This window comes from Ranitomeya imitator, chromosome 1 (assembly GCF_032444005.1).
Source record: "Ranitomeya imitator isolate aRanImi1 chromosome 1, aRanImi1.pri, whole genome shotgun sequence".
Classification (NCBI taxonomy): domain Eukaryota; kingdom Metazoa; phylum Chordata; class Amphibia; order Anura; family Dendrobatidae; genus Ranitomeya; species Ranitomeya imitator.
This window is the reverse complement of record NC_091282.1, coordinates 376680234-376705550: the sequence shown is the minus strand read 5'-3', so window position 1 is coordinate 376705550 and position 25317 is coordinate 376680234. Positions and strand designations below refer to the sequence as shown.

Here is a 25317-nt window from a genome sequence, read left to right as displayed (position 1 = left end):
CATAAGCGCAGGTGATTTATGTAATCTATTTTATATTGTTTTATCCTAGACAGAGTATAGCGCAGACTCTGTCACCTCACCAGCAGCTTATTTTCCTTCCCTCTTTATGCACATTTAGTTTCTCTTCTTCCTGTCTGCAGCATTCTTGTCGGCGCAGCGCCGGTGTATACTAGTTTTATTCATTGTTAGAAAGCTGCCTTGATTGTCGTAAATCTGTATGCTGAAAAATCATCTGTTAATATCAGAGAAAGCTCAAGGAGGCCACACATTTCCAATGGTCGCTCAGCATTTATCACTGTCTCTTTGCAGTTGTCCAGTTATGATTTTGATTCCATAATATAATAAGTTATAGCTCAAATGAATGTCTACTGAGTAGTGATGAGCGAGTGTACTCGTTGCTCGGGATTTCCCTAGCACGCTCGGGGGTCCTCAGAGTATTTTTTAGTGCTCGGAGATTTAGTTTTTCTTGCCGCAGCTGAATGATTTACATCTGTTTGCCAGCATAAGTACATGTGGGGATTCCCTAGCAACCAGGCAACCCCCGCATGTATTTATGCTGGCTAGTCGCTGTAAATCATTTAGCTAAATCATTTAACTAAATCTCCGAGCACTAAAAAATACTCGGAGGACACCCGAGCATGCTCGAGAAATCTCGAGTAACAAGTACACTTGCTGATCACTTCTACTGAGCTGTCCCTTATTTTTTGAGTGTGTTTGAGATTGTAAAAATTGATAGCAAATTCCACTGGAGACAAGGACTAAAGTGACTGACGACAGAGTGTCCATGATGCTGCCAAATATGTCAGAAAGACAATTGTTTTTCCAAGTGACTTTCCTGTGTCTAATAAACTTGGGTCTCTATCAGAAGCATTCTTAAAGGCAGTATCCAGAAAGAAGCTATGCTGTTATGTCCATTTGCCAAAACTATTTGTGAGTCCTAAATCATATATCTCAAGCTAGCAAGTCATCTTAAGTTATTTGATAATTTGTTAATATCATCTATTGCTCTACTGTATATGTTTGCATTTGTCACAATTTCAAATTTCTATGCATCAAAATTCTTTTATTTTGAAAATGGATATTCATAATTATTATTTGCATAAATCAATATATTTCATTATTTAGAGAATTAAAATAATTATATTGTAATAGAACACAGTATGGTGAAAAATGTTTAAAAATGAAACTTCTAAGCTAATAATACAATAAAAGTCTGAGCCATTAACAGTTTGCACACAGAATAAAAATATTGCATATGAGCATAGACGCAGACTATCACATTCTGAGTCACATATTCATATTAACCCCCCGCCCCACCGTGTGTCATCTGCCTCTCCCCACCCTAATGATATTTCCCCCACCGCCCCCTCCAACAGGATGATGAACTAACTTTGTGGTCACCATTAGCTGCAAACATATGTTGTAATAGGAACATCTCCCTGAGACTTTCAGAGAAAAGTAGATGATGGGGAGAGGTGAAGAAGAGAGAAAGAGAATAGATAAGAGGGGGGATTAGATGGTGGAAGAAAAAATGGAAGGTGGATTTATAAGAATGTGAATACAGGTGTGATGGGACACAGCTTGGATGATGTAACACCAAAAACAGGAAAGATTGGTGAGAACATGACCAGCAAAGAAGAGTTCAAGTGAAGAGAGAGGAGCAGAGACACATTTAGTCATTAATGTGTTTCACTTCTTCTTGTCTTTGCTTCCTTTTGCATATATAGAAGTATATTGCTATATATATGTATACCTATATTTATAGACATATCACACGATTTCCCTTGGCTTCTAATCCTGTCTGTCACAAATATATACAAGTGAAACAAAAAAGGAGTCTGTAGACTGGTCCACTGGAGAATTAGATATGGAGTCACCTAGAGACCACAATACTTAAAACATAAATGTTGCTCTCCATGCGGCATTCATTTTTCCTGGACTAACACTGATACAAGAAAAAATCTGTGAGTCCTTTCCACAATTGTGAACAGACAACTTCAATCTTACGGAGAAATCTTCCCTTAATATTTGGTTGCGAGTCTTTGCGTTTCAGCCAATTCTTGGAAGTGGACCTTAGTTGAGATATCTTCAGCTGCAAGCTCCAGATGCCTTGGCCAATGCAGCAGCTTCTGGGATTTGTCTGAAAACACCTCTCAAAGCTTCGAGCTCCTGAGTCAGCTGCTGGATACGGTTACGTAGCTTTTCATTTTCTGCCATGAATTCTAGAGCTCGTTGTTGAGTCTCCAGGTTCCTCCGTTTGGCTTTATCACGGCTCTTGCGGACAGCAATGTTATTTCTTTCACGACGCAGGCGATATTCTAGGCTGTCTTTACTCAGTGACTTCTTACCCTTATGGCTTTGTTCTTTTAATGGAGGGGCAGGCAACATCCCAGATAGAGAACCCTGGAAATGCAGATTTGAAGAGATAAATACATTTACAGATGCAGATTGTGAGTTATTGCAATCAGTATCAAGGTGTCATCCAGATATCCATGTGTCTCATGTATATCTCTCTTTATGTGGCTGTTATTGGGAAATTGCACTTTTGAGTACTTTTCATTGCTACAATGCAAGTAGAACTACATGCATTCATTCAGATAATGAAGACACACACAAACATGGTCAACATCTTTGGTTGGAATTTATCTGGACTTATAAGCCATTTTAAACCAGGGCACACTGGAACAAAATGTGGAAATTTTTTATAATGCATACACCTTCTATCAATTTTTTAAAAATCTTTAGCCTTTTTGTGCGTCAGAAAGTAAAAACTATACAAGCCGTGGGCCATTTTCTAACATAAATTATAGTAAATTTGTTGGATTGTGGAAGCCCTGCACCCTGATGAAACTCTCACCTACTTTTTAGAAAAGTGACGTGAACAGTGAAAAGTGAGGAAAATAATTCACACACAACTGATGTGAACAAAAGATTCTGCTTTTTCTGACCATAAACTTGTCTCAAGCTATTTACTAAATTTTTGGCTTATTCTTCATAGGCCATTGTTCCTTTAACAAGTGGCTTGAGAACTAAATTTGGCTCTCAGACCCACTGCATGTGGCTCCGCAAGGGTCCATTCATAGATGTGGGTTTGTTACAAACGTCACCTCAAATTCCAGATAGAAATCTTTATTGAATCTAATTACAATCCATATCCCATGTATGTGAATAGGGTTGTTGCCACATTGCTTTATGCTATGGGAAATGTCTGCATGGATTCTTGTCCATGCCATTGTAAAATTCAGTACTGCTCTAAGCGCCTGTCATTATCTATAGTGCTTCACATTTACCTTGCTGCAGCCAATCAGTGAGCTCAGTGGCTCTGAGTGGCTTATACCATCAATTCAGGCCGATCCATTGAGCTCATTGATTGGCTGCACAGGTATCAAGGTGACGTCAGCTCTGCAGACAATAGCATTATCGGGAGCAGTGGAGGAGACTGAGCGCTGGACCTGGGAGGGGGACTAAAAACTGCAGTCAGGGAACAGGGGTTTTCTGAACCTGGAGGCCCCTTCAATGCCAATGTGTGGACAGAGAAGAGCTGTTGGCAGCTGCATATACCGTAATCATAAACTTGAGGGGCCTTATACGGTAAAGCATTACTAGAAGTTAACACTCTATCATTTAGTCATCTTTTGCATTTCTAACAAGAAGTGTGGCTCAATGTCATTTGTCATGCATAAAGGTGGCTTGCAAGCAAAAAAAGAGTTGGAAACTACTGTTTTAACATTTAAAAAAATAGTGAATTTTGCATTTTTTGCACTTTGGAGAACATTAGTTTGTCCAGCACTTATGAGACGTGCCAAAAAAACAGAAGCAGACATTTTTATTACAAAAATGTAAACATTACACCTAAATGCAACTTCCTTCTTTATTAGACCTAATAAATCTAACAAAGATTAAACAATGATCATAAAATGCAAAAAAAAACTCAATATATCTGTACCACCTTTGCTAGGTCTTACGTCTGCCACTTTAATTTAGGCTGGATCCTCAATTGCTCCTGATATTGAAATGTTTTACCAGTGGTTACTGGCATTATCAACATTCAAAACAAAAGAAAAAAATGTTTGTTGTCTTTATTTATAGAGCCCTTATCTAACACTTTCTATAACTGATGATGCGTCGCACTGGATATTAAAGGGGACCTGTCACTTACCATACATATGTATTTTTTAATCTGGAGTAAATGGAGCTGTTCTCCTGAATCTGGAGTTGTTTTTGTCTTTTTTTTTGTTCCTGTGTCTCTCTGTTACTGACATATGGCACTCTATTCCTATTTTCCCCAGTATCTAGATCTAGTCATGTGACAGGACAAAATATCATCATTCTTGGCGGTGCATCATCCTGTGTAAACAAGACTCGCGCTACTGAGAACAATGGCAGCCTACGCGCACTGAACGATCTTTTTCAGATTGTTCAGTGCTCATCATTTCCCATGGTCTGCCTGTGTAAACAAGTTATTACAGACCACTGATTAGTCCATGGAAACAGACCTTTGCAAACAGAAAGATGAGGGATAAAAGAAATACACCATGTTCATTAGATCAGTGGCACTTAAAAATACATAGTTATGTCTTATTTAAATGGGAAAACATTTTTCCAGAGTCATGGCTCTGACCCTAACATGGTGATAAGCCTAAAAGCTTAGAGCCGAGTTTCATTAACAGTATGTGTCCTTTTAGAGAATTCTCAGTTAAGGGGGTATTCTCGTGTTATTAAATTGCTTTAGTTAGACTGGATGAAAATAAGGAAGTTTGCATTTGACTTGCTTTTCCTATCTGCTATCATTCTATTTATATGAGAGCTTTTATCTTGCATAGTGTACTGCTTCTTTCCATGAAACTCGGCCACTTGTGCCTGGCCATTCCGTGGCCCTCTGTGTTATGTAGTTACATTCCTCCTCACCTCCTTTACCCTCCCTCTGAGCTCCTGACAGAGCTCTTATCAGTCCTGTAGAATCATAATATGTGGGCCCCCAGCAATAGCAGTTTCCAAAGCAGTTCTCTTAGGGTACCGTCACACAGTGGCATTTTGATCTCTACGACGGCACGATTTGTGACGTTCCAGCGATATATACGTGACGTTCCAGCGATCTCGCTGTGTCTGACACGCTCCTGCGATCAGGGACCCCGCTGAGAATCGTACGTCGTAGCAGATCGTTTGAAACTTTCTTTCTTCGTCTAGTGTCCCGCTGTGGCGGCATGATCGCATGGTGTAACAAAGGTGTGCACGATATTGTATACGATGTGCGCATAGTAACCAACGGCTTCTACATCGCACATACGTCATGAAATTATCGCTCCAGCGTCGTACATTGCAAAGTGTGACAGCAGTCTACGACGCTGGAGCGATATTGTTACGATGCTGGAGCGTCACGGATCGTGCCGTCGTAGTGATCAAAATGCCACTGTGTGACGCTACCCTTAATCAGGGCTCTTACTTTCTTAAACTTTATGCTTTTTCAAAGCTCCTGTTATCTCTATATGTGAATGCAGTGATAACAGTTTAAACTGAAAACAAGCACTGACCCTAAATGTGTAGTACCAGAATGAAACTACAACATTTTTGCTGTCACTCTATTTGACTGCAGATTGCTGAATCATGACACTGTACAATATACTCACTGTCAGGACTATCATCTAATGCTAGATAAAGTAGTCATCATGTAACAGAAAGTAAGCTTTGCATAGTTGTGGTCACGTGCTGACTATCTGCTTTTCAGGCTTCTCTCAATTGTCTTTTGACAGAAACAGATGAGAACCTAGTTAGCATATTACCATAGCTATGCAGAGCGCATCCTCTGTGGTCATCTGACGACTGCTCAAACTGACAGTAGAGGTGAATACTGACAGTGTGCATATTGCACACCATAAGGATTCAGCAATCTGCAGTCACATAAAGATACTACAATAATTTATGCTGAGCCCGAAAACCCCCCTTAATGGAGCCATATTTCAGTGAAGGGAGGAGACTAAACAACGGCTCTAGGCATGAATCTTGCTGCACTCTGTAAAACCCTTCCATTTAGTTAGTAAAAGGTGGAAATTGGTAGAAAAATCATATATCTGGTCATGCCGTTCTTTGCTTTCCTCTAAAAAAACTATTTGCTTGAGCAATGCCATATGAATTTAGTCATAAGACAATTCAGTTGCCTACTTTTTAACCAATTTTTGCATTTTAATGATCTAGATTTATTGGGCTTTGCAAGGTTCTCTGTGTAAAGTTTGTTTGCTAATTCTGAACAAAATGGTAAATAGCAGCAGTAAAAAAGAAAAATGATTATTATGCCATTCTAAGTGAAAAAACTTCAAAGCAAAAAATATCTTTCGAAAATTATTCTCACAATTTTTCAAGATAGATGGCATTTTTTTTCCCATTCTGGCAGTTAAAGATTTAAATGGGCTTCACTGGGCATTTGGTATTGATCAATATCAGATTGGTCGGGGTCTGACACCAAGCACCTTCCTAATCAATTCCTCCCTAGTGGCCTCTGCTGGCACTGAAGGTCAGCTCACATACTCTTGAATTGGAGCTTATCTGCAGTATGGGGCCTATACATGTTGAACGGACAGAACATCAGTTTCATATGACCACATAATCCCTTTAAAGATTGCCTCAAATTGTTTTTCCCGATTAAACAGTCAGAGAGAGATTAGACATACGAGAAAGTGGAGTTCTTAATGTGAGCTGTAATGAATGAATATGCATATTAACTTATGAGTTATGCCATGAAGTTACTGGCTAACACGGTACCAAGATATATATCTTTCCTGCCATGAAGTTAGAAATTTTTTTTTTCTTGGCATCACCCACATAACTGAACGTGATAAACCAAGAGACGTCACCAAAGAAACATGTCCCTATACCCTAGAACACTGTTTGATCAAGAATGATGACACCTGGTTGTTAAAGAATTCATACGTTTCTTGGAGATATAAAAAAGCGCAAAGAAAAGTTGCTCTAGAACCAATACACTCTGGTAAAGTATTTGGGGAATTTTCGTGGAGTGAAGATCTCTCACCTTCAACACACGGAGTGCAGGGTGTACTCCCTCCATCTGAGGAGGAAGATGCATTGCTGTCTGTGCACATTGTGCAGCCTGGTATTGTAGAGTATTGCACACAGTCCTGTGTGATCCACGTGTCTCCTCCTTCACAATCACTCCGCCAGACTCATATCCTCCTATTCGACGTTCTGGCATCATGCCGTGTGGGTAGGCATACAAAGCAGCTCCCGATAGCCCTTCTGAGGAAAGATATTGATATGATGGCTTCCTCAAAGGAAAGAGATCAGACAAAAGTTCATCTCCTGATTCAATGTATGTGGATAAATCCACAGAGGTCTCAGGGTCACAGAGATTGCCTCCTACAATCTCTGCTTGAGATGCTGCCATACGGGAAGGATAGCCTGAAACTTGACCACGTTTTTCACACTCAAAGTAGCTGTTTAGAGACATTCTTTGTACAGGAGTCTTCTTTCCCAGCCTTATACCACACTTCTCTACTCAAAAAAAGGTAAGACCTCTGCGGAGACAAAGAGTTTGGATTTAGTTACATGCTAAACATTAAAGGAAGTATATCGGCACAGAATGACTGTTCAAATTAAGAACAGGCGCTCGGTGCACCCTAGGCCTTTCCCAACATTTAAAAGCACCTTCCCACCTGCTTGTTTTCCATCGATTTCTTCATCCTCTGGCTTTATAAAGTCAAAGCTGACAATCAAATAGGGGACAGGGTTATAGAGAAAACAAGTAAGTAATTGGGCATGTGCCGACGATCTAGAACTGGCTGCGCTTTGGACGCAGTGCATGTTTGCTGCGTCCAAAGAGCTGCCGGCTATTGAATGTAGGTGAATCCTCATGTGTTCACTGAACCATACAGATTCACCATTTTCAAAACATTGTACGGGTGAAATTTATCTTGCGGAGACTCGCAACTCCACAAGAGAAGTTGACATGCTGCAGTCTGGAGAGACACGGCGTATGTCCATCTCCGCAGGTGAGCTACGAGTGTCTGTGAATGCATAGTGGGCATGGAATTTCTTGAAATCCCATCCGCTATGCTGTAACATCTGGACGCTGCATTTACTGATTGTCTGCACATACCCATAAAGAAAAAAGGAATGGAAAAGTAAGGAAAAAAGGTAGGTGGGAAGGTTCACTCAAATGTCTGTGCATGCCAAGGATGCACCAAGCGCCTGTGCTTGCTTTGAATCGTCATTCTGTGCCTACCGACTCCCTTCAACACATAATTACCTCTATATGTTAAAGATTTATTAAACATACTGTATATGTCATACAATCAGCGCTAATATATAAAAACTTTGTCAATTTATTTCATTATTTAATTAATAATATAAAAGGTACTGGTCATACAACAGCTGACAAAGAGTTGTGCAACCTGTGCAGTTAAATAAGAGGCACATACGCTGTCCTGCAGAATAAACCTTCATCAATGCCCGTGCAACGGAGGCTTATGATCACTATGACCCTTAATATGAATTGTGTAGCAATGCTATTTAGACATTACATAACAATGGTGTTAGTTTGTGTATGAATCTTTTATTTGGTTATTATATTTGGTTATTAATCTTGATATTATGTTATTATACTAGTTAAGGATTCAAATTTGCTTCCTCGGTCATCTTCATTCTTAGTAAAGAGACCAACTCATCAAATATCTAGGCTACATTCACACGTTGCTTTTTTGCTGCATTTTTTTTAATGCAAATTAAAAGCTGCTTTTTACTGTACCAGCAAAAGCTATGATATTTCAGAAATCTCATGCACACGCTTGTTTTGCCTGACTGAATTGGAAAACTGTTGCTGTTTTAAATCCACCGCATGACACTTTTTTCAGCAACTTTTGCTGCGTTTTTTTCACCCATAGAAAGCAATGGGTCAGTGCAAAACAGCAGCAAAAACACATCAAGAAACATTGTCATGAGTTTTTGCTGAGATTTTAGTGGAAAAAACAGGTACAGCAGGAAGTGAAACACATTTATTTTTTGTGATTTTCCCACATTTAAATCAAAATGTCTTGGCCGTTATTATTAGCACAGTTTAGTTAAGTTAGTAATATGGGTTAAAGTAAATGATGTCTAACCATCGAATTGCTCGACCAATGCCGGAAAGTAAGCAATGTCTACCAACTCAATGCGCTAACAATTTCTTAGGTAAACTATGCCTGACCATTTCTTCTCCCCCCGCTTTTCATGAACTCATATTAACTTTTTTTGTTTAGAAGTCACTATTCTTTTTGACATAAAAAACATTTTCCTCTATATAATTTGATCAAATTGCCCTTTTTTTCAAAACATGTTTTATGGTTTCACATACGTCTTGCATTGGTGGCCTAACACCTTGTACTGTTCATGCTTGTGCGATGGAAGCAAAGCTGAACTTTGAGATCCTGAAAAAAGCAGCCAAAAAGACAGCAAGAAAAACAGCAAAACAGCAGCAAAAACCTGCTTTTTGTCTGCAGTTTTTTTACTGCCAAGAAATCAGGTTTTAGCTGCAGAAAACAGCAGCAAAAAAGCAACGTGCAAACATATCCTACATGTTTTAGGCATAATGCATATCGTGCCCTTCAGTCTGCTTTGATGTCTTAGGCTGCCGTCACACTAGCAGTATTTGGTCAGTGGTATAAAAGAAAACACACAAGCCCTACTCAAATGGAAAATACCCTTGGCAGCTGGAATCAAGGCAGGTAGACGCCAATCCTGTCATACAAAATACAAATAGAAAAGAACTGAAACCGCGCATAAGGAGATAAAAAGCTAAAAACACGTAAAAATACCAAAACATGTGATAAATGTGGTTTGTATAAAGAAACCCCTAGAAGCAATATAGCCACTCTCAGACGGTGAGCAGTGATACAAACAGGCCTATTTGGAGGTAATAATGCACATTAGTACCTGAAGAGCAATAGTGCAAGAGGCCCCCTCAGGGTTAATAGTGAACGTACCTGTTAGGTCATGTAGGCCACATAAGGAGGCTGTAAGTATAGTGGTGGATAGTGATATACAAGAAGCCGGGGTCCAGATGCAGCGATACCAGGTATGAAGCTGTGCGTAGGGTCCTGCAGTGGAGTACCCGGCATCTGGTGTGTGAATGGGATTACAGGCAGGCAAATCCCGAAATGCTGCAGCACAGTGGCGCTCCAAGGAGGCTGCGTAGAACCAGGGAAAGCCCCGGCTGGTTGCGTCACTGGATACGAGCACAAGGGAAGATGGCCGACAGGGAACTGAGCGTGTTACATCACAGCTACAGAGCTACGGAGCGGTACTGAGACCAGATTGCTACCAACGCGTTTCAAAGGAACAGCTTCCTTCTTCGTCAGGGTTACCAGTCCCTAGGTGCTCGAGAGTATTTATGCTAGTAACCTGTCAGTCAACCCCAAAAACGCCCACCCATATGCCTGGTTACATGAATGGCTTGTACATACTAAGGCCGGTTTCACACGTCAGTGGCTGCGGTACGTGAGGTGACAGTTTCCTCACGTACCGGAGCCACTGACACACGTAGACACATTGAAATCAATGCATCTGTGCAGATGTCATTGATTTTTTGCGGGCCGTGTCTCTGTGTGCCAAACACGGAGACATGTCAGTGTTTGTTGGGAGCGTACGGATTACGTGGACCCATTAAAGTCAATGGGTCCGTGTAAAACACGTACCGCACATGGACGTTGTCCTTGTGCAGTCCGTGTGTCGTGCAGGAGACAGCGCTACAGTAAGCGCTGTCCCCCCCACTGGTGCTGAAGCCGCCATTCATATCTTCTTTGCAGCAGCGTTTGCTGTAGAGAAGATATGAATATTCCTTTTTTTTTGTTTCTCGTGCTTAAAATAAAGATCCATGTGCCCACCCCCTGTGCGCCCGCCCGCTGTTCTTAAAATACTCACCCGGCTCCCTTGCTGGCTGGCGCTGCTTCCTGTCCTGGCCGCACCTTCTACTGTATGAGTGGTCACGTGGGGCCGCCGATTACAGTCATGAATATGCGGCTCCACCTCCCATAGGGGTGGAGCCGCATATTCATTACTGTAAATGAGCGGCCCTACGTGACCGCTCATACAGTAGAAGGTGCGGCCAGGACAGGAAGCAGCGCCAGCCAGCGAGGGAGCCGGGTGAGTATTTTAAGAACAGCGGGCGGGCGCACAGGGGGTGGGAGGGGGTGGGCACATGGATCTTTATTTTAAACACGAGAAACAAAAAAAAGGAATATTCATATCTTCTCTACTGCTGCTGCAAAGAAGATATGAATGGCAGCTTCAGCACCAGATGCAGGGTGTCATGATATGTACTTTTGCCCTGTCCTGTATTTGAATAATATGCCATTTGATGTATGTAACTGGTCTCTGGTTTCTATTAGCTGTAATTTATGTATTCTCTTGTGCTGGGAGTTCACCTGTAACAATATGTCTCCTTCCCCCAATACTTGCAGCCCTAAGCTCTAATGTAATTAAGCTTTGTCAACATCACTAGTGGAGGAATAGCCATTCTTCCTCACAGCAGGTGGCTAGTCAAATGTACATACTACATAGATTAAGCAGAGCCCACCAGTCTAGAATCTTCTGGTGGACCCAACCATTGAATAGAAGGTGTGACCCCTACCCCCCTTCATGGGCGGATCCCAGGAGCTCAGACAATCCATTCTTATTTTGAGATCAGATGTGAGTTGATTTTTGAAGGAGAAGGAGTGGGGATTCTTAGCTGAGGCAAGACCCCAAGCCCATCTGGGACTGCGGAAGCGAACGGGGCGAGACTTGAGCTGAGGACATATCTCGTTGTTCGTGAGATTGTTTTGGGATCCCTTGGACTCGTGTGGACTATTGCTTTGTTGCCTGGCACAAGGATTATCGGGAGGTGCCCCCGAACCTGTTCCGTTGGACTAATTGTGGACTCTGTAGATCTACCTGCATGTGTTGTTCCAGCGTTCTTGATAATAAATCTGTGGAATCATCCCTTGGCCTGTTGTCCCTTCTTGCTCTGCCGTACACCCTGTCACAAACTGGTTGGCAGCAGAGGGACCAGAGCAGAAGGAATGGAGGACAATGGCCCAACATCAGGAACCAACACCGCAGAGTACAAGAACTGGACTTTGGGGAGCCTACAATCAAAGGCCCGTGAAGTAGGAGTCCGTTTTAAGGGGTTCTCCAAGGAGCAGCTTATTGAGGCTTTGGAAGGAGTTCGCCTGCAAGATGACGCTGAGGAAGGACCCTCACAGCAAATGGAGGAAAGACTGCAGCCGGAGGTAAATACCCAAAAAAGTCAGTGGGTTATGTGGTACGAGGAGGAGTTGGCATTGCTGGGAGAAGAGGCCACCATAGACGATAAGAGGGAGGCCATTCACAGAGCTCAGGAGAGGGAGGCCATTCACAGAGCCGAGGAGAGGGAGACCATTCACAGAGCCGAGGACAGAGCTCAGGAGATGGCATTGCTGGAGAGGCAGATCACTTTGGAAGCAGCTAGAAGCTCCAGACAGACTGTAACCCCAGCACCCACCATGAGGGAACTCCCCAGAGTGTCTCGCAAAGACTTCAAGCCCTTTAATGAGGCTGCAGGCGACATTGAGGGCTTCTTCCAGGACTTTGAGCATCAGTGTCGATTAATGGAAGTCCCGGAAAGGGACCGAGTCCGACATCTGGTGGGGCTCTTAGAGGGTGGAGCTGCTGCAGCCTATAGAGCTATGGACCCTCAGGGGAACTGTGAGTATGCGGAGATTAAACGGACTATTCTAGAACATTATGCTGTTACCCCAGACACTTACAGGACTCAGTTCCGTACTTTAGCCTGTGATGAGGAAGTGTCTTTCAAGATGTATGCCCACAGACTCAAACAAATATGTCATCGCTGGCTGGAGGCAGAGGAGGCCTTAACCTGGGAGACCTTCCTCCAGGTTATCCTAAAAGAGCAGTTTTACTTCAAGTGTCCTGCTGAGATCAGGGAATGGGTGCGTGAGAGGAGACCAGCCACTGTGGAGGAAGCTGCAGCTCTAGCTGATGAGGCTCTCACCATCAAGCCTCAGTGGAGGGTTCTGTTGGAGGATGGAGAGAGGCCTACCAGCTCCCCAACACCGGAGCCCCCTGTTCTTCTGTCCCCATTGTTCCCCGTTCCTCTAAGCCACCACCTCATGCTGATACCCATGTAAATGTGCCTCCAGTTGCTTCTACTGCGTTTTCTGGAATACGATGAGGAGAGGAAGTAGCAGAGCGCAGGTGTTATGGTTGTGGGCATCTGGGGCATCTGCAGGCCTCATGCCCAACCAGCCCATGGAGGAGTCGTCCTCAAAACCCTACAGCACCTTCAGGTGGGGGCCGGCCTCCAGGTTCCCTTACCCCTCGCCCAAGAGGACGCCTTGGATGGAGTGAGACCCAGCACAGATGCTATCGATGTGGACAGCCGGGGCATCTGCAAGCCTCCTGCCCAGCTGTTCAAATGTACCCAGTCGTATTATTAATTATGTACAGCCAAGTGCCATGGAGGATGACGTGTCACCACTACGTGAGGACTGGCCTTGTGCCTCACCCACCCATGTTGCACCACTAGGAGTTTATGGTGTGCGACCTGCAGCTATGACGACTTCTGCTCATCGAGGTAAGCACTTGCAGGAGGTCATGCTGGATGGACAGAGACTTATTGGATTTTGTGACTCAGGGGCTTTCCTCACACTGGCTGATCCCCGAGTGGTTCGGCCTGAGGCAATCCATCGAGGACCTGGGATTGTCATTGAACTGGCTGGTGGACAATGGAGGACTATTCCCACAGCCACTGTGGATCTGAACTTTGGTTTTGGGGTCAGGCGATGTGTGGTTGGGGTGATGGGTGGTCTGCCTGCAGATGTTCTCCTGGGCAATGATGTGGGAGAGCTACGATGCCAATTTGTGGCTGCATGAAGCCACATGTAAGTTACGCTCTACCTGTGTGTACTTAACCAACGACCTGTAGAGGTCCCAGGTACGTACACAAATTGGGAGGGGAAGGGATTGTCATGATATGTACATTTGCCCTGTCCTGTATTTGAATAATATGCCATTTGATGTATGTAACTGTTCTCTGGTTTCTATTAGCTGTAATTTATGTATTCTCTTGTGCTGGGAGTTCACCTGTAACAATATGTCTCCTTCCCCCAATACTTGCAGCCCTAAGCTCTAATGTAATTAAGCTTTGTCCACATCACTAGTGGAGGAATAGCCATTCTTCCTCACAGCAGGTGGCTAGTCAAATGTACATACTACATAGATTAAACGGAGCCCACCAGTATAGAATCTTCTGGTGGACCCAACCATTGAATAGAAGGTGTGACCCCTACCCCCCTTCATGGGCGGATCCCAGGAGCTCAGACAATCCATTCTTATTTTGAGATCAGATGTGAGTTGATTTTTGAAGGAGAAGGAGTGGGGATTCTTAGCTGAGGCAAGACCCCAAGCCCATCTGGGACTGCGGAAGCGAACGGGGCGAGACTTGAGCTGAGAACATATCTCCTTGTTCGTGAGATTGTTTTGGGATCCCTTGGACTCGTGTGGACTATTGCTTTGTTACCTGGCACAAGGATTATCGGGAGGTGCCCCCGAACCTGTTCCATTGGACTAATTGTGGACTATTGCTTTGTTACCTGGCACAAGGATTATTGGGAGGTGCCCCCGAACCTGTTCCATTGGACTAATTGTGGACTCTGTAGATCTACCTGCATGTGTTGTTCCAGCGTTCTTGATAATAAATCTGTGGAATCATCCATTGGCCTGTTGTTCCTTCTTGCTCTGCCGTACACCCCGTCACACAGGGGACAGGGCTAAACTTTAGCGCTGTCTCCTGCACAGTGCAGGAGAAAAATCTGTGCCTTAAGGGCCAGTCCCTTGGAGTTTTAAACAAAAAGGAATTTCAATTTGTATTAAACAAAGATCCCAGTGTAGCTATTTTTTACCACTACCCCAAAATCCATAAGAGCTCGACATGCACTCCGGGGAGACCCATTATTTTCGGTATTAATAGCCTTACAGCCAACCTGTCACGATACTTGGACATGCATTTGCAAAAATGCATGCAACTTATACCGGCCTACCTAAAAGATACATGCCATATTTTACAAGTTTTTGAGAAGGTCGAGTGGAAATCTAACTATATCTTAGATACTTTGGACATAAAATCCCTATATACGGTAATTGACCAAAAGATGGGTTGCCACATTGCAGGCCACTTTCTCAAAACACTGGGGACATATCCAAAAACCCAGGTATCATTCATTAAGGAATGTATTGATTTTATACTACAACACAATTATTTATTGTATGAAGGGGAGTTCTTTTTACAGGTCTGGGGCACTGCGATGGGCACACGCTTTGCTCCCAGCTATGCTAATTTGTTCATGGCCAAGTGGGAGGAGTCTTACATTTATACCACCGGAAATCTACATCCAGGGTTAGTTCTTTGACGTAGATTCATTGATGATGTGTTGTTCATTTGGGATGGCCCAAGAAATGATCTGGACCGGTTAATTTCCAGTCTGAACGACAATAATTTCGGATTAGAATTTATACCAACAATCAGTGCCACAAGTATTAATTTTCTGGACCTCAATGTATACATAAAAGACTCCCAGTTACTCACAAAATGATACTGAAAGGAAGTGGACTCCAACAGCTTCATCAACATTATCAGCTGCCACTTACCCGTGTGGCTCACCAACATCCCTAAAGGTCAGTATACAAGGATCAGACGCAACTGTACAACCCTGGACGACTATAATAAGGAATCAGAAGCTTTGGCCCAACAATTCCTCGACAAAGGCTATCCATGTTAATTGTTGGAACAAGCAAAGCAGGAGGTGAGGGCTACATCAAGAAATTCCCTGCTACATAGAGAGAAATCCACCAATCTAACTACCATGAGTATGTGTGATCAAACTCAGAAACTACCATTCATCACACAATTTCATGCGGACCATTCTAAATTCAGGTCTATCATCCGGAAACATTGACCCATTTTACAAAGGGACAAAATCATAGGGGAACATTAACCGGTTGTCCCAGATTTATGTTCAGGAAGGCCCATTCCTTGGATAGCTTAATAACTCCTACTATAAAATCGTCTAGCAATCAGAAACCACGAATTGGCACCCCCAAGGGTATTGGGCCTGGATTCACACCTAGTGGCAGCTGCTATCGCTGTAGGAACACCTCCTTTGAAAAGACATGCCACTATACATTTACAGATTCGGATTCTGTGAATGAGTTCAGCATTAAGGAGACAATCACATGCTCCACCACAAAAGTTATCTACTTAATTGAGTGTCCGTGTAAAAAATTGTATGTGGGCCGTACTAAGAGGCCCCTCATGGTACGAATTAAGGAGCACCTGATGAATATCCAAAGAGGTTTTGTTGGCCACCACCTCTCACGACATTTCAGTGAGAAACATAATAAATCCATAAAAAATGTATGTTTCCTCAGGATCCAAAGAATCCAACAAAACGTAAGAGGGGGTAACTTAATACAGGTCATGTCCAGGACCGAATCTAAATGGATATTTTCCTTGGATTGCTTTGCACCTAAGGGCCTAAATTATGGGCTAGAACGATATGCCTTTTGATTAGGCATAGAGGTATATTCTAGTCCTTATATCCATCATTGACCTCCCTTTCTCCCTCCTTCCTTCATTTCCGGTCCCTTTTCCCTCTCCCTGTTCACCCCTCCCTTTTCGTGTATCTAGTTGGGGTATATATTTGTAATGAGGAATTATCTATTTATATTTATTTTTATCATTAGCATATTATTTATTATTTTGGCGGCACATGCAGGTATGGAAGTCCATTAAGGCTTTGCCAGTGGAATACCTGTACATGCACGCACATTTAATCTGTACCGCGCAGGTCCATAGACTAATTTTAGATTAACACTATCCTGCTTCCAATCTTAGTTTTTATTCTCATTTTTATTGTCATGTAATTATTATTATTATTATCGTCAGGTATTTCCCTTTTAACTAATAAATTATTAAAAGTTGTTTTTACAATTCTCATATATTTACATATCACTTACTCGCGTATTCGTATCTATTTATCCAACATGCGATATAACGCATTTGTAGTTGTTTTTTTTTATTTTTCATTTTTTGCACATATTGCCATCTGTTATTTCTTGGTATTTATCATATTTCCTCTTTATTCCGCACAAAGTCCTGTTTTTGTAGACAATACATTTTTATTGGCTATCTTTCCATAAGTCTGAATTTATATCACTAGGGTCCCTTTCAGGGCCCACTATTAGTATGTACAGGTCATTCATGTAACCAGGCATATGGGCGGTCGCTTTGGGGGTTGACTGACAGGTTACTAGCGTAAATTCTCTCAAGCACCTAGGGACTGGTAACACTGACGAAGAAGGACGCTGTTCCTTTGAAACGCGTTGGTAGCAATCTGGTCCCAGTACTGCTCCGTAGCTCTGTAGCTGTGACGTCACACGCTCAGTTCCCTGTCAGCCATCTTCCCTCGTGCTCGTATCCAGGGACGCCACTGGCCGGGGCTATCCCTGGCTCTACGCAGCCTCCTCGCAGCGCCACTGTGCTGCAGCATTTCTGGATTTGCCTGCCCGTAATCCCATTCACACACCAGATGCCGGGTACTCCACTACAGGACCCCACGCTCAGCTCCATACCTGGTATCGCTGCATCTGGACCCCGGCTTCTTGTATATCACTATCCACTACTATACTTACAGCCTCCTTATGTGGCCTACATGACCTAACAGGTACGTTCACTATTAACCCTGAGGGAGCCTCTTGCACTATTGCTCATCATGCACTAATGTGCATTACTACCTCCAAATAGGCCTGTTTGTTTAACTACTCACCGTCTGAGAGTGGCTATATTGCTTCTAGGGGTTTCTTTATCCAAACCACATTTATCACGTGTTTTGTATTTTTACGTGTTTTTAGCTTTTTATCTCCTTATGCGCGGTTTCAGTTCTTTTCTATTAGTATTTGGTCAGTATTATACATCAGTATTTGTAAGCCAAAACCAGGAGTGGGTGATAAATGCAGAAGTGGTGCATATGTTTCTATTATACTTTTCCTCTAATTGTTCCACTCCTGGTTTTGGCTTACAAATACTGATGTAAAATACTGACCGAATACTGCTAGTGTGACGGCAGCCTTATAGTGACTTATACATGTAATGAACTGAAGCCTTCTGCTCCTGGATGTTGCCAGCCAGCCGGCTGCAGTGTCACACCATTGTGTGCGAGAGCCGCACACTCCTCCTACAGCACGAGGATTGTGTGCACCACAGAGATATACTACTCATGCAGTGTCTACCGGCGCAGAACATAGTAAGGCTACTTTCACACTAGCGTCGGTACGGGGCCGTCGCCATGCGTTGGACCGACGTACCGACGCAAACTGCGAAAAAAATGGACAACAGGGCAGAGGATGCAGTTTTACAACGCATCCGCTGCCCCATTGTAAGGTCCGGGGAGGAGGGGGTGTAGTTCCGGCCGCGCATGCGCGGTCAGAAATGGCGGACTCGACGCACAAAAAAAGTTACATGTAACTTTTTTGTGCCGACGGTGCGCCAAAACACGACACATTCGTCGCACGACGGATGTGACGTGTGGCGATACGTCGCAATGGGTCACTAATGAAAGTCTATGGAGAAAAAACGCATCCTGCGGGCAACTTTGCAGGATACGTTTTTACTCCAAAACGACGCATTGCGACATACGTCAAAAAAACGCTAGTGTGAAAGTAGCCTAATGCTGCAGTGCTGGCTGGCAGGTCAGGAGCAACCCTTCTCTGGATGCTACCCTGCCTGCCTGCTGCTGGAGCATCATTATGTTCTGCGTAGGCTGGGCAGAAGTTGCCTAAGTTATAGTGATTATAAAAAATGAAAAGAGTCACCCAGAAATGTACGTATAAGTTGATTAAGTGGGCATACGTGTGTTTATATCATGATCATATAATGAGCATTTATTGCACAGTATGTGAATAATATGCACATTTATAGGTTAATATGTATGAGTTATGTACATAGCATCATTCAAGGATACAGTATATATTTTAAAGGGGTTTTCTGGGGAAAAAAATTATGTTTATCGACTTTATCACCCATAAAAACCTTTCATATTTCCCCCGCGATGTAAGTTAATAGGGTCCATCCGGTTCGATGGGTGTGGCTTCGGTTCACTCACTCTACCCCTTTCCTCGGCATGGATGACGCAGACTGCTGTGAGATATCTCGCCTGCGCAGTCAAATGGTTTCTCACGCCCATCGGACCGGACGGGTGATGCGTCAGGGGGTTACATAAGTATTTAGGGAATGCATAGCTGACACTGAATAAAATGATATTTTTAGCTGGTAGAGCAGAAAAGTGGTGACAGGTTCCCTGTAAATTTTAAGCTTTTAATGAGTTAGTTACACTGCTTATTTTTGCAAAAAATGCAAGTTACCTATTTTACCTAATGGATGCAGAAATAGTACAGAAAATCTGCAAAATCAAAAACTCACCAAATGCTCATCGTGGGAACATAGGCTGAAAGATCGTTTCTGGGAAACTCCTATAAAATATGGATATTGAATGATGCTATACACTGTACATAAAAGATATACACTTATACATATGTTTGTGGTTGACTCATTGTTATGTTGTATATTTATGTATGTGGTTTATATTTATGCATTTTTTTATTTCTGGTATATCTTCAATATTGAAATTGCAGTACCAAGAAAGAAACATTGTTGAATTATGGAAATCACACGATCTATCGCCATGTTAATAATATGCAAATTATGAAAAATGGAAACATCTCATTTTATTTAGTACTGCATATGAGCAAAATGAGCATAAATACATGCATTTGGCAAGTTGTCAATGATGGTACTATTGGTGGTCTGAAGAATGTTCTGCCACACTGAATGCACTTGGGAATGTGATTCATCAAGATCTGCTGCTGACAGCTCCATTTGAGACGTGCTCAGTTGGAAACAAGTCTAGATATGCTGCGGGGAATGGTAGCACAATTAGATGAGGCAGGCTGCTCACAATTGCACATGTGGCCTGGCATTGTCATGTTGAAACATGGAACACTTTGAAGACGTGGTCAAACCACTGGTTCTACAATTGATCCATTCTGTGTTGTAAATGAAATTGGACATCACATATCAAACTTAAGATGTAAAATGATGTCACAAACCATCAGAACCCCCCGCTCAGTGCAGGATTCACTGAACCATCTCAGACAGATGCCTGTCCAGCCTCTGTTTGAAGACTTCCATTGAAGGAGAACTCACCCACCACCTCTCGTGGCAGCCTGTTCCACTCATTGATCACCCTCACTGTCAAAAAGTTTTTTCTAATATCTAATCTGTATCTTTTCCCTTTCAGTGTCACTCCATTTCTTCTCATGTTTCCATGTGCAATTGAGAAAAAGGATTATCCCTCCAGACCTGGGCAAGATGCGGCCCGCGGGTCGCATCCGGCCCGCCTGATGATTTTAAACGGCCCGCCAGCTAGCTGTCACTTCTGACAGCCACCCCCGGCATCGCTCGGCCAGCCGCCAGACGCTTCTGAGGAGGACCGCTGGCGGCTGGAGTGAAGGCCCCGAGCTCATACGCATCGGCCCTGTACGTCACGTGCAATGTGAGCAGCGGAGCCGGGTTGATCACCTGTTTATCGGTGGCAGCGGCCATCTTCCCGAGGCCGCGCGTGCGCAGATGGAGTGCTCTGCTTCACGGGGCTTCAGGAAAATAGCCGCGAGAGGCCGCACGTGCGCAGATGGAGATCGCGGCGGCCATTTTCCTGAAGCAGAGTTTGCAGATTTAGATCTCACTGAGGATCTGTTTATACCAAGGAAGGTGACGGGCACAAGGGGGCATTCTTTGCGTCTGGAGGAGAGAAGGTTTTTCCACCAACATAGAAGAGGATTCTTTACTGTTAGGGCAGTGAGAATCTGGAATTGTTTGCCTGAGGAGGTGGTGATGGCGAACTCAGTCGAGGGGTTCAAGAGAGGCCTGGATGTCTTCCTGGAGCAGAACAATATTGTATCATACAATTAGGTTCTGTAGAAGGACGTAGATCTGGGGATTTATTATGATGGAATATGGGCTGAATTGGATGGACAAATGTCTTTTTTCGGCCTTACTTACTTACTAACTATGTTACTATGATCTCGGCTTCAGGAAAATGGCCGCCACAATCTCTATCGGCGCACGTGCGGCCTCCCGCGGTCATTTTCCTGAAGCACTGTGAAGCAGAGCACTCCATCTGCGCACACGTGGCCTTGGGAAGATGGCCGCCACCACCGATATTCAACCCAACTCTGCTGCTCACATTGCATTCCGGGCCACTGCGTCACCTCACCGGTGGAAGGGACCCTGCGCACTCCATACCGCACCTATGCCGTCGACACACCACTGCTGCAACCCCCCATGGACACCAGGCCGTGGCGTCGCCCACCTAAGCAGGAAGGGACCCTGCTCAGGTGCACGCCACACCGCATCATTCCACCTCTGCCGACACCATGCCTCCTGTGACCCTCCTCTGCCACCGCCAGCCCTCAGGTAAGATACTGTAAATTCGGACAATAAGACGGACCCCCATCTTATAAAAAATCTTTTTTCTGCAATTTTCACCCCAAATTTGGGGTGCGTCTTATAGTCCAAAAAATACGGTAATTATATTAGTCCGGCCCTCTAAAACCATCCCAATTTCTCATGCGGCCCCATGGCAAAATTAATTGCCCACCCCTGCTCTACACGGTGACAGCCCCTCAGATATTTGTAGACAGCCATTGAATCTCCTCATAGCTTTCTTTTTTGCAAGCTAAACATTCTCAGATCATTTAACCATTCTATGGGACTTCATTGGTTGGCAGTTGTCAAGATCTTGTTGAGTTGCATGTCCAACTGCACTCAGGGTATGTGCACACGTTCAGGATTTCTTGCAGAAATTTGCTGCGAAAAAACGGACATTTCTGCCAGAAATCCGCATGCTTTTTTTTCGCGGTTTTTATGCGTTTTTTTTTTATACATTTTTGTGTGGGTTTTTTTGCGTTTTTTTCCAGAGTTTTCCCAATGTATTAAATAGCGGGAAAAAACTCGAAAAATCCGCACAATTAATGAACATGCTGCTTTTTTACCGCGATGCGTTTTTTTTCACGGAAAAAAACGCATCCTGTGCACAAAAATTGCGGAATGCATTCTAAATAATAGGATGCATATGTATGTGTTTTTTTATGCATTTTTATCGTGAAAAAATCCTGAACGTGTGCACATACCCTCAGGGTGGCACAACATTCCTCAGACAGCCATTAATAATCTCATTAATGTCATGGCATGTACGTTTGTGTATTTCTGCGGATGGCATTCATACTGAATTAATTGAGAAATTTTGATAAATTAGGTTCCATCTTTTCATAATTGGCATATGATTAACATGTTGTCTATCGATCCTGTGATTTCCACAATTTAATGACTTTTCTTTCTTGGTGATGCAAATTTAATGTTGAGAAGTGTACATATATTTGTTGTACAACTTGTTCTTTAATTTTTTTGCCAATTACATTATTAATTTTCAGACTTTTTTTATTTACATTTTTTTTAGGGTAGCATAAACTATAGTGTATTTAAAAAAGATGACACATCTCTGTTAAAATGGTAAATTTTTTTGTCATGTAAAAAACTCTTACCAAGAAGAAATGTTTCAGAACTTTTTCCACCTTTAATGTCACCCGTAATCTGTACAAATTCACTGAGAAACAAACTAAAATAATTTTTTTGATAGGGAAAAATAAAAAATAACAAAATTAAAATAATATGGTTGCATGAGTGTGAACACTCTAATAATTGGGTCGTGTTCAGAATTAGCCAGTCATATTTTGTGCTCCATGACAAAGGCGCAGCATTCGAACCAATGTTCGAATGGGGCAGTGCTGATCAACATTTTTTTTTCTCATGCCAATTCGGCATGAGATAAAAAATTGCAGCATGCTTCGAGTTGCTTCACAAATTGGATTACATGCACCCGTTCAAGTCTATGGGTGTGTGTGAAACATTGGACTGCACTTGGATGTCATCCGAGTGCATTCTCACATCCGCAAACTCAGACAATGGAAAAGAAGGAGAAATTACGTTCTCCATCTTCTCGCCTGTGCTACGAGCAGACACTCTGATCAAGCTCGGATCAAAGTTTTATTAGCATAATTGAGATAATTCTCCCAAATGAGAGAATCAAGGCTCCTGTGAGTCCATAAACTGACGTTAGATAATAATCTGTACACAGCTGCCATCATTTAAAGTGATTCTGATTAACCTTATATAAAGTTTAACCGTTCTAGCAGGATTTTCCTGACATTTTATTAGTCATTTTACAACAAAATCCATGGTTCGCAAACAGCTTGCAATACAACAAAGGCATCCCATTGTTGAAAGTTATCAGTCAGTGGACGGTTACCACATTTTTTCTAAGATATTAGATATGCCATGGAACAATGTGAAGACGGTCATCAAGAAGTGCCCTAAATTTTACGCAAGCATGATTACCTAGAACTGGATGTCCCACATCCAATTGCTGAAAAAAATAAGAAAACTGGTCCTAGAAATTTCTGGCAAGTACTGGCTGTGTTCTGCATGTGACAACAATCTACCGAATGGAAAAACTTTTACAAGAAAAATATCTAAGCACGGCTATGTTTTGCCAAAACATAAATCAAGTCTCCCACAAGAATATGGTAAAATTTGTTACGGTCTAACAAGACCAAGGTTGAACTTTTTGGCCACATTTCCAATCCAAAAAGTTATATAGGTGCAAAGCCAACAGTGCGCATCGCCAAAAGAACTCCATACCGTGAAGCATGGTGGAGGCAGCCTTATACTTTGGGGCTGCTGTTGAGAGTTGGAAATGGAGCTTTAGACAAAATGGAGGGAATTATGAACAGTCCCCAAATATTAGTCAATTTTGCATCAAAACCTTCAAGTCTGTGCTAAAAAGCTGAATATGAGGAGAAATTTCACCTTTCAGCTCAAAAACTACCCTAAGCATACCTCCAAATCAGCAAAAGAATGGCTTGATCAAAATAAAATCAACGTTTTGGAATGGCCCAACCCGAGTCCAGATCTGAATCCAATAGAAAAATGCTCACTCTAGATGTGCCATGTTGATAGACTGCCACCCAAAAAGACTGAATGTTGTTATAAATTCAAAGGATACTTCAACATTATTAGCATAAGGGTGTGCATATTTATGCAACCACATTATTTTAGTTCTTTTTCTTCTTCCACCCAAATATATTTCAGTTTACCAGTCAATTGAATTGTAAAGATTATAGGTGACATTAAAGGTGGAAAAAGTTGTGAAATTATTCTCCTTGGTATGATTTTTTTTACAAGGTGAAAACCTGGCATTGTAATCGTGATTGATGTGTAGACTTTTTACATCCACTCTACATACATACTGTATAAATATGAGAACTTTTCTTAATTAAATTAATCTAATAGCAGACCTAATCTTCACTCATATCATACTGGATGGAGAATATCATTAATTTACATATTAGCCAATGTGATACTGAATAAATAATATACAATACACAGATTATCTGTAGTAAGTATATACATATATAAATGTTTCATGTTTGTCACTGTATGATTAATGTTATTTGGCAAAGGTAATTTTGATACAAGGGGTGGAGTGCTGCTTATAGCACAAGCATTTTATATATGAGTTAAGGAAAATATTACATAAATATAAATGAAGCTCATTGAGGCACACTGACATAGTTGTACACCCAGAATTGTATTTGATCTCTCTGCTTCTTAACCCCTAAATCTAGGTGACATTTATTATATTAAAAGAACTTCCAATAAAATATAAACTAAATCTTTTTTGTGAATACACTGAAGTCTAACTAACACTGAAAATCCTAAAAAAAATATTTATTTATATTAAACTCCACGAAACCATAAAGCATCACAATAATTAAGCGTGTGGTTTTACGCCAAACGCTCAGCATTAGGAAAATGAGATGGGGCGATGTAATATTTACTCTTGGTGACTTCTATAAATTATAATATAAATATAATCTATACCATATTTATATCTAGTACTTATGTATCCATTTGATACCTTTATATCAATCATCTATGGTATGAAAACCAGTACAGGGTGTGTTTGCTGGTAGATTTTACCTGTGTTAATCGATTGTTCTCTTTCTCACACGTCTCACTCTCACAATGTGCCCCTTTGGAGAAAAGGTTTTCTGTCTCACACCCCGACTTAATCCCAGGGGATGACACCTGATGCTGACTCTGAGTCTGAAGAAGAGCACTAT

General features: G+C 42.3%; 1 protein-coding gene across 2 annotated transcripts; it reads right to left on the bottom strand.

Annotated features, from left to right (window-relative positions):
- Positions 1-1047: 1047 nt before the first annotated feature.
- Positions 1048-25317, bottom strand: CEBPE (CCAAT enhancer binding protein epsilon). Of its 2 annotated transcripts, XM_069761820.1 has the most exons (4): positions 25175-25317; positions 19499-19548; positions 7025-7526; positions 1048-2403 (listed from the first exon to the last, which is right to left on the bottom strand). In XM_069761820.1, the coding sequence occupies exons 3-4, from the start codon at positions 7457-7459 to the stop codon at positions 2089-2091; spliced, it is 750 nt and encodes a 249-aa protein (XP_069617921.1). In that variant the 5' UTR covers positions 7460-7526; positions 19499-19548; positions 25175-25317; the 3' UTR covers positions 1048-2088. The 2 variants fall into 2 exon arrangements, with proteins under 2 accessions (XP_069617921.1, XP_069617920.1); XM_069761819.1 differs by lacking the exon at positions 19499-19548 and having other exon boundaries at positions 1049-2403; positions 25175-25308.

Coding starts and splice junctions, on each gene's coding strand:
- CEBPE (XM_069761820.1), bottom strand. CDS start 7,459: ATGTCTCTAAACAGCTACTTTGAGTGTGAAAAACGTGGTCAAGTTTCA. Junction 2,404..7,024: donor CTGCACTCCGTGTGTTGAAG/GTGAGAGATCTT, acceptor CTGCATTTCCAG/GGTTCTCTATCTGGGATGTT.